This window comes from Amblyraja radiata, chromosome 14, assembly GCF_010909765.2.
Source record: "Amblyraja radiata isolate CabotCenter1 chromosome 14, sAmbRad1.1.pri, whole genome shotgun sequence".
NCBI lineage: Eukaryota > Metazoa > Chordata > Chondrichthyes > Rajiformes > Rajidae > Amblyraja > Amblyraja radiata.
In genome coordinates this window covers 36,348,512-36,358,456 of record NC_045969.1, presented here as the reverse complement: position 1 = coordinate 36,358,456, position 9,945 = coordinate 36,348,512, and the positions used below count along the sequence as shown (strand labels likewise).

Below are 9,945 nucleotides of genomic sequence, written 5' to 3'. Positions count from 1 at the left end.
CTGCCTTCGCCCCATATCCCCTGACTCTGCTATCTAGCTCTCTCTAGAAAGTGTCCAGAGAACTGGCCTCCACGGCCTGATCAATCGCCTGATCTGCGCTTGTTCTTGCTGATATTAGGCTGGCTGTGGTGGATGGGGTAGGAGGACGTGTGAGTGAGGCCCTTCCTCAACTGGAAGGGCATCCTGGGGTCCTTGGATGGATGTGAGTGAGGGGTATACGGAGGGGTGTTGCACCAGGTGATTTGGGTGTCATCGCCTCAGACAATATCCCCTGCACATATTCCAACCTTGTAGTTCCTCTGCCCTATACTGCTCCTTTCTATCTCCTTCCCATAATCCCCCCTCTTCCCTGCCCCCTCCCTTCTCGCCAACATCTGAAATACGTCTCACACTCTTCAACACATCAATAACTTTCAATTCCTAGGCCCCCATTCCCTCATCTTTACCATGGACCTTCAGTTCCTTTACAATTCTATTTCCCACCAGGAAGGTCTTGGAGCACTCTGCTTCCTCCTCCAGAGACCCATTCAGTTCCCCTCTGTTAGCACTCTCTTCCACCTGGTGGAACTTGTCCTCACTCTCAACATCTTTCCTTTTGACTCCTTTGTGAGGCCCGACCCTTGAGAGCCACCACATGAACCCTCCCCCCCCGAACCGGAGGCACGAAATGCACCGGCGGGCGTACGACCCTCTCAGACCGCGTACGCAAGTCACCCGACCGAGGGGCTGGCGGAGGGATAGGCGGAAGGATAGGCGGAAGGACAGGTGGAGTGACAGGCGGAGTGAGCCGTGAAGGGGGTCGCTCGCGGCGGAGGTTGGGCAACCAGCACCGGCTGGTCAATGTCCAGATGTGCCGGCTTCAACCGGTCAATCGACTTCGCCTCCGGCCGGCACCCATGTCCAACACAAAGGTCGTCTGTCGATGCTCCAACACCCGGAACGGGCCCTCATACGGCCTCTGGAGTGGCGTCCTTTGGGCATCACAGCACAGGAAAACGTAGGGGCAGTCCCGGAGGGCTGATAGCACATGCGGGCAAAATGTCCCATTGCGGGACGTCGGGACGGGAGCGTGCCTGCCAACTCGCTCGTGAAGGCGCTTCAGAGTGGATGAGGGCGTTCCCTGCTGCCCCGGCGCCGACAGCATGAACTCCCCGGGCACCGTGAGTGGCGACCCGTAAAAGAGCTCCGCTGAGCATGAGGCCAAGTCCTCCTTAGGAGCAGTCTGGATGCCCAGCAAGACCCACGGCAGCTCGTCCATCCAGTCCGGGCCGGAGAGTCGTGCCTTCAGCGCTGCCTTGAGCTGCCGGTGGAACCTCTCCACCAGGCCTTTAGCTTGCGGGTGATAGGTCATGATGTGGTGCAGCCGCACACCCAACAAGTGAGCCATGGCTGACCACAGCTCGGAGGTGAACTGTGGCCTCCGGTCCGAGGAGATGTGCACCGGCACCCCAAAGCGAGCAATCCAGTGCATGGATAACGTACGAGCGCACGTAGCCGTTGACGTGTCGGCCAGTGGTATGGCTTCCCGCCACCGCGTGAAGCGGTCCACCATCGTGAGGAGGTGGGTAATGCCCCGGGACGGCGGGGGTGGCCCCACAATGTCAACGTGTAGATGGTTGAAACGCCGGTGAGGTAGGCCGACTCCTGGAGGGGCGCCCGGACATGGCGCTGGATCTTCGCCGTCTGGCACGGAATGCAGGTGCAAGCCCAGTGGCCAACCTGCTTGCGCAGACCGTGCCACATGCACTAAGTGGCCAGTAGTGCTGTCGTCGCCCGGATGGATGGGTGAGCCAGCCCGTGGATAACGTCAAAAACCGTCAGGCGGCAGGGACGATGGGGCGTGGCTGACCGGACACCCATTGCACAGGATCGTTGCCCCTCCAGGAACGAGAGGGACATCGTTGAAGCAAAGGCCGGAGATGGCAGGCGGGCATCTCGCATTCCGTGAGCTGCGCCTCCGCCAGGGCTGAATAGTCAATCCCGGGCGCCACCTCAAACACGGCGTAGATGGCGGGGCGGGACAATGCGTCGGCCACCTGGTTATCTTTCCCCTCGATGTAGCAGATGGAGGTGGTGTATTCTGAGATGTACGCCAACTGCCGCTGCTGTCGTGTGGACCAGGGGTTGGAAACCGCCAGGGCGAATGTGAGCGGTTTGTGGTCTGTGTAGGCGGTAAACCAGGAAGTAACTTCCAGGAAGTAACGGAAGTGGCGCACTGCCAGGTACAGAGCCAGGAGCTCGTGATTGAAAGTGCTGTGCTTCGTCGGGGTGCGGTTGAGGTGCCGGCTGAAGAAGGCCAGGGGCCGCCAACCACTGTCCGTCAGTTGTTCCAGCACAGCACCAACCGCTGACTCCGAGGCGTCCACCGTAAGGGCAGTCGGGACATCTTCCTGCGGGTGCACCAGCAGTACGGCCCGAGCAAGGGCCTCCTTCACGCCGTCAAATGTTAGTCCACTCGACGACCATACGCCAACCCGCCAGAAGTTGTTGATGCAGCGGCCGCATGATGTGGGCCGTGGATGGCACAAAACGATGATAAAATTCCACCATCCCGACAAACTCCTGCAGGCCGCGCACAATGTATGGACGGGGAAACCTAAAGATGGCGTCGACCCTGTCCGGCAGGGGAACCGTGCCTTGCGAAGTCACGCGGTGGCCGAGGAAGTCGATGTCGGTTACCCCAAAACGGTACTTGCCGAGGTTGACAGCCAAGCCATGCTCACTGAGCCGCTGACAGAGCTGCCGGAGGTGGGCACAATGCTCCTGCCGCGAGCGGCTGGCCACCAGGATGTCGTTGAGGTACACAGAAACAAACTCGAGGCCGTGTCACACCCTGTCCATCAACCGTTGGAATGCCTGCGCAGCGTTCTTAAGGCCGAATGGCATCCGCACGAACTCGTACAGCCCGAACGGCGAGATGATTGCCGTCTTGGGTACATCCTCCAGGTGGACCGGGATCTGGTTATAACCTCGTACCAGATCCGCTTTGGAGCATATAGTAGCCCCGGCCAAATGGGCGTTGAAGTCCTGGATGTGGGGTACGGGGTATCTGTCTGCGGTTGTTGCAGCATTCAGCTGCCGATAATCCCCGCAAGGTCGCCAGCCCCCGCTTCCCTTTGGGACCATGTGGAGAGGAGACGCCCATGGGCTGTTTGAAGGGCGGACGATCCCCAAGGACTCCATCGTGCGGAACTCCTGCCGTGCCAGACATAGCTTATCCGGCGGCAGTCGGCGTGCTCGTGCGTGGAGAGGTGGTCCGGTAGATTGTATGAAATGAACGACCCCATGACTGAGGGTCGATGACAGAAACTGTGGGGTCAGGATGTCCAGGAACAAGGCCAAGACCCGAGCAAAGCAGGAATCCACGGACGACGGGGCATCCCACCGACTCATCCAATCGCAGCGTGATCGGCTCCATCGTGGAGGAAGTCGGCACGGAGCAACGGCTGGGAGACGTCGGTGATAGGGAACCGCCACGAGAAATGGCAGGAGCCGAACACGATTGGTACCATGTGAACCCCATACGTGCGGATGGGGCTGCCATTCGCCGCGGTGAGGACAGGCCCCCGCATACCGGAACGAATGTCTGTCAGCGAAGGGGGCAGGACGCTCAGCTCTGCCCCGATATCGACGAGGAAGCGGCTCCCAGAGCGCCGATCCCAGGTGAAGAGGCGGTGAATCTGGCCGACCGCCGCGGGGACTATTGGCAGCCGGCCCCGGCATTTCCCGGGAACGTGCACGGCTGACGGCATTGCCGTGCTGCAGCACCCCAGCGCTGGTGGTAAAAGCACCAGCGCCTCCTGCTGATGGCACTTGGAGATTGCTGGTGCTGGACTGCAGGTGCAGTACCCGCCACGGCCATGGGGGGCGATCTTACAGGCCTCCGGGATGTCGCTGTCACTCCTTCCACGCCCCACCGGAGGAAATCGGGAGCTGCCGGAGTGACGTCATCAGTACGCGTCTGCCGATGGCCAGCGCATTGACGTCATCCGGGTGCGCCTTCGACAGCACGTCAGAGCACCTAACGAGGGCCCTGTTGTCGGCGAAGGAGGGTCTGTGAGTTGTAAGCGGATGTAGGCTGGCAGCAGATGCAGGTAGGAGTATTCAAACATCAGACACGGCGTGTGCCCGTCCAGGAGCGCGGCCACCTCGTTCATGAGGCTTGATGGCTGCCGGTCGCCTAGGCCCTCCATATGAAGGAGCCTGGCAGCACGCTCCATCCGGCTGAGCCCATAAATCAGGAGCAGGAGCTCCTTAAGGCTGAGGTATTTCTTGGTGGCCGGGGGGGTCTGTGAGGAACTGTGTGACCTCTCTGGCCGTGTCCTGGTCGAGGGCCCCCACCCTAGTAGTAGTAGCGCGTGTCATCTGCTGTAATGCCCCGCAGCTGGAATTGGGCCTCCGCCTGCTGAAACCAGATGTGTGGCCGGGCGGTCCAGAAGGTGGGTAATTTCACCGAGAACGCGTCGAGAGACGGGGCCGGGTCGGCCTTTGGGGTGGAAGGACGGGCGGTTGTCTCCATCATGACGATAATGGAGCGTCGGGGTTCACCAATGTGGGACGAAAGTCCCGAAATGAAGGCAAGGAGCCAGGTGCTTCGAGAGGCGCCTTTAATAGTATTCTTCTTGTCATCAGAGAAGTCCGCAAGAGGAAGATGGCACCCAAACCTTTGCCTTTTATCCCTCTAGCTAAGGGCCGCCTCTGGTCTCAACCATTCCCGTGCCGAGGGGTTTGATAGTTGGGATGACCCGACCCTTGGGAGCCGCCACAGGACCCCCCCCCCCCCCCCAGAACCGGAGGCACGAAACCTACCGGCGGGCATACAACCCGGCCAGACCGCGTACGGAAGTCAGCCGACCGAGGGACTGGTGGAGGGACAGGCGGAGGAAGCCGTGAAGGGGGGCCCTCGCTTCTGAGGTTGGGCAACCAGCACCGGCTGGTCAATGTCCAGATGTGCCGGCTTCAACCGGTCAATCGACATGGCCTCCGGCCGGCCCCCCATGTCCAACACAAAGGTCGTCTGTCCATGCTCCAGCACCCGGAACGGGCCCTCATACAGCCTCTGGAGTGGCGTCCGTTGGGCATCACAGCGCAGGAAAATGTAGGGGCAGTCCCGGAGGGCTGGTGGCACGTGCGGGCGAAATGTCCCAAGGTTGGATGTCGGGACGGGCGCGAGCCTGCCAACTCGCTCGCGAAGGCGCTTCAGAGTGGATGAGGGCGTTCCCTGCTGCCCTGGCGCCGACGGCACAAACTCCCCGGGCACCGTGAGTGGCGACCCGTAAACGAGCTCCGCTGAGCATGAGGCCAAGTCCTCCTTAGGAGCAGTCTGGATGCCCAGCAAGACCCACGGCAGCTCGTCCATCCGGTCCGGAGAGTCGGGCCTTTTGAGCTGCCGGTGGAACCTCTCCACCAGGCCATTAGCTTGCGGGTGATGGGTCGTGGTGTGGTGCAGCAGCACACCCAACAAGTGAGCCATGGCCGACCACAGCTCGGAGGTGAACTGTGGCCTCCGGTCCGAAGAGATGTGCACCGGCACCCCTAAGCGAGCAATCCAGTGCACGGACAATGCACAAGCGAACTTAGCCGTTGACGTGTCGGTCAGTGGTATGGCCTCCGGCCACCGCGTGAAGTGGTCCACCATCGTGAGGAGGTGGGTAATGCTCCGGGACGGCGGGAGAGACCCCACAATGTCCACGTGGAGATGGTCGAAACGCCGGTGAGGTAGGCCGACTCCTGGAGGGGCGCCCGGACATGGAGCTTGATCTTCGCCGTCTGGCACGGAATGCAGATGCGAGCCCAGTGGCCAATCTGCTTGCGCAGACAGTGCCACATGAACTGAGGGGCCAGTAGTGCCGTCGTCGCCCGGATGAATGGGTGAGCCAGCCCGTGGATAACGTTGAAAACCGTCCGGCGCAGGCAGCAGGGACGATGGGACGTGGCTGACCGGACGACACATCGCACAGGATCGTTGCCCCTCCAGGACCGAGAGGGACATCGTCGAGGCAAAGGCCGGAGATGGCAGTCCGGTAGGCGGGCATCTCACGTTCCGTGAGCTGCGCCTCCGCCAGGGCAGAATAGTCAATCCCGGGCGCCACCTCAAACACGGCGTAGATGGCGGGGAGGGACAATGCGTCGGCCACCCGGTTGTCTTTCCCCTCGATATAGCGGATGGAGGTGGTGTATTCTGAGATGTACGCCAACTGCCACTGCTTTCGTGCATACCAGGGGTCGGAAACCTCCGCCAGGGCGAATGTGAGCGGCTTGTGGTCTGTGTAGGCAGTGAACGGGCGGCCCTCCAGGAAGTAACGGAAGTGGCGCACTGCCAGGTACAGAGCCAGGAGCTCGCGATCGAAAGCGCTGTTCTTCGTCGGGGCGCGGTTGAGGTGCCGGCTGAAGATGGCCGGGGGCCGCCAACCCACGCCGTCAGTTGTTCCAGCATGGCACCAACCGCGGACTCCGAGGCGTCCACCGTAAGGCCAGTCGGGGCATCTTCCCGTGGGTGCACCAGCAGTACGGCCCGAGCAAGAGCCTCCTTCGCACCGTCAAATGCTGCCACCGCCTCGTTGGTCCACTCGGCGTCCTTACGCCAACCCGCCAGAGTTGATACAGCGGCCGCATGATGTGGGCCGCGGATGGCACAAAACGATGAAAAAATGCCACCATTTGCCACACAAATGCCTTGCGAAGTCACGCGGTGGCCAAAGATGTCGATTACCCCAAAACGGCACTTGCCGAGGTTGACCGCCAAGCCATGCCCACTGAGCTGCTGACAGAGCTGCCGGAGGTGGGCACAGTGCTCCTGCCGCGAGCGGCTGGCCACCAGGATGTCGTTGGTTGAGGTAGACAAAAACAAACTCGAGGCTGTGACACACCCCGTCCATCAACCGTTGGAATGCCTGCGTTCTTAAGGCCGAACGGCATCCGCACGAACTCGTACAGCCCGAACGGCGTGATGATTGCCGTCTGGGGTACATCCTCCGGGTGGACCGGGATCTGGTAATAACCTCGTACCAGATCCACTTTGGAGAATAAGTAACCCTGGCCAAATGGGCGTTGAAGTCCTGGATGTGGGGTACGGGGTATCGGTCTGCGGTTGTTGCGGCATTCAGCCTCCGACAATCCCTGCAAGGTCGCCAGCCCCCACTTGCCTTAGGGACCATGTGGAATGGGGACGCCCATGGGCTGTTTGAAGGGCGGACGATCCCCAAGAACTCATGCCGTGCCAGACGTAGCTTATCCGGCGGCAGTCGGTGTACTCGTGTGTGGAGAGTTGGTCCGCTAGTCTGTATGAATTGAACGACCCCGTGACTGGGGGTCGATGACCGAATCTGTGGGGTCAGGATGTCCGGGAACACGGCCAAGACCCGGGCAAATCGGGAATCCACGGACGACAGGGGGCGTCCCACCGGCTCATCCAATTGCAGCATGATCGGCTCCATCGTGGCGGCGTGGACCAAGCGCTGATGCCTGACGTCCACCAGGAGGGAAATGCGGAGAAAGTCGGCACCGAGCAACGGCTGGGAGACATCAGCGATAGTGAACTGCCACGAGAAATGGCAGGAGCCGAACACGATCGGTACCATGCGAACCCCATACGTGCGGATGGGGCTGCCATTCGACGCGGTGAGGACGGGCCCCCGCTTGCCGGAACGACTGTCTGCCAGCGAAGGGGGCAGGACGCTCAGCTCTGCCCCGGTATCGACGAGGAAGCGGCTCCCAGAGCGCCGATCCCAGGCGAAGAGGCGCTGAATCAGACCAGCTGCCACGGGGACTATTGGCAGCCGGCCCCAGCGTTTCTCGGGAACGTGCACGGCTACTGCACCCCAGCGCTGGTGGTAATAGCACCAGCGCCTCCTGCTGGTGGCGCTTGGTGCTTGCTGGTGCTGGACTGCAGGTGCAGTACCCGCCACGGCTGCGGGGGCGATCTTACAGGCCTCTGGGATGCCGCTGTCACTCCTTCCACAGCTCCCACGCCCCACCGGAGGAAATCGGGAGCTGCCGGAATGACGTCATCAGTGCGCGCCTGCCGATGGCCAGCGCATTGACGTCATCCGGGCGAGCCATCCACAGCGCGTCGGAGCGTCTACCGAGGGCCCTTATGTCGGTGAAGGAGGCTTCGGTGAGTTGTAAGCGGATGTAGGCCGGCAGCAGGTAGGAGTATTCAAACATCAAACATGGCGTGTGCCCGTCCAGGAGCGTGGCCACCTCGTTCAGGAGGCTTGATAACCGCCGGTCGCCTAGGCTCTCCATATGAAGGAGCCTGGCAGCACTCTCCATCCGGCTGAGCCCATAAATCTGGAGCAGGAGCTCCTTAAGGCTGAGGTATTTCGCTGTGGCTGGGGGGGCTGCCAGGAACTGTGTGACCTCTCCGGCCGTGTCCTGGTCGAGGGCCCCCACCAGGTAGTAGTAGCGGGTGTCATCTGCTGTAATGCCCCGCAGCTGGAATTGGGCCTCCGCCTGCTGAAACCAGATGTGCGGCCGGGTGGTCCAGAAGGTGGGTAACTTCACCGAGACCGCGTCGAGAGATAGGGCCGGATAAGCCTTTGAGGTGGATGGACGGGCGGTTGTCTCCATCATGATGATAATGGAGCGTCAGGGTTCACCAATGTGGGGCGAAAGTCCTGAAAAGAAGGCGAGGAGCCAGGTGCTTCGGGAGGTACATTTAATAGTATTCTTCTTGTCATCAGAGAAGTCCGCAAGAGGAAGATGTCACCCAAACCCTTGCCTTTTATCCCTCTAGCAAATGGCCGCTTCTGGACTCGACCATTCCCGTGCCGAGGGGTTTGATAGTTGGGATGGCTCGACTTTTACTTTCTTCAAGTTAAAGGTGTAACCATGGGCAGCGCCTTGGCCCCAGCAATGCATTTATTTTTATTGGTTATAATCAAACAGACCTTATTCCAAGCATACACTAGCACAATGGTTCCACTCTTTCTCCACTGTATCAGGACTGCCTCCTGCAACCATACATAACTTGCTGATTTCATTAACTTTATCAGTAACTTCCACACTGTCCTCAAATTCATTTGTAATACTTCTGACATCGCTCTCCCCTTTCTTGATCTCTCAGTATCCATTAGGGGACAGATAATCGACAGACATCAACTACAAACACACTGACTCCCACCAACTTTACATCATCCCACCCTGCCCCTAACAAAGACGCCATCCCCTATGCTCAATTTCACCATCTCTAGCATCTGCTCTCAAGATGAGGCTTTCCACTCGAGGACATCCTCTTTCTTTAACAAACATGGTTTTCCCCTGCTGTCCCCTGCATATTGATCCTTCACCTGTATCTCCCGTGTTAAGTAGTTCTTCTCTCACTCCCCCTCTCCCCAAATGAACAAGGATAAAGTTACCCTGCTCCTTACCTTCATACTACCTGCCTCCACATCTGTCATTTCAGCCACCTACATCACCACTACCAGTCGCCCCTTCCCATCCTTATTCACAGCGACTGCTCCCTCCACAACGCTTTGGTCCCCTCATCCCTTCCCACCCAAACTATCCCCTCCCAGGTATTTCCCCCTGCAACCGCAAGAGATGGTCCTTGCGTATCACCCCTCCACATCCAGCACATCATTTTCCGAAACTTCCGCCATGCCTCTACCAGTCACATCTTCTCATCCCAACCCTTTTCCTCTTCCTGCAGAGACCACTCCCTCTACAATTCCTTGGTTCACACTTTGCTTCCCACCCAAACCAGCCCTTCCCCCAGATACTTTCCTCTAACCACAGGAGATGTATTATTTGCAAACTTAGTAATCATGCTTTTGTACATAGTTGAGAATGTACGGCATGAATTGTAAGCTTTCAAATGACACTGAAGTAAGTAGTATTGTAGGCAGTGAAGCTAGTTATCAAAAATTACAGCAGGTTCTCGATGGGTGACAACCAGGAAAGGGATTGCAGGAATCCCTGGGGCCATTTCCCTCAATGACAGGT

General features: G+C 59.4%; 1 protein-coding gene across 1 annotated transcript; it reads left to right on the top strand.

The window, feature by feature from the left end:
• Positions 1-2,086: 2,086 nt before the first annotated feature.
• LOC116980683 lies at positions 2,087-9,258 on the top strand. The gene is made up of 2 exons (XM_033033138.1): positions 2,087-3,316; positions 8,122-9,258. The coding sequence occupies exon 1, from the start codon at positions 2,491-2,493 to the stop codon at positions 3,154-3,156; it is 666 nt and encodes a 221-aa protein (XP_032889029.1). The 5' UTR covers positions 2,087-2,490; the 3' UTR covers positions 3,157-3,316; positions 8,122-9,258.
• Positions 9,259-9,945: the final 687 nt, after the last annotated feature.

Excerpts from the sequence above, each read along its gene's own strand:
- LOC116980683 (XM_033033138.1), top strand. The coding sequence starts at position 2,491 with ATGCAGCGGCCGCATGATGTGGGCCGTGGATGGCACAAAACGATGATA.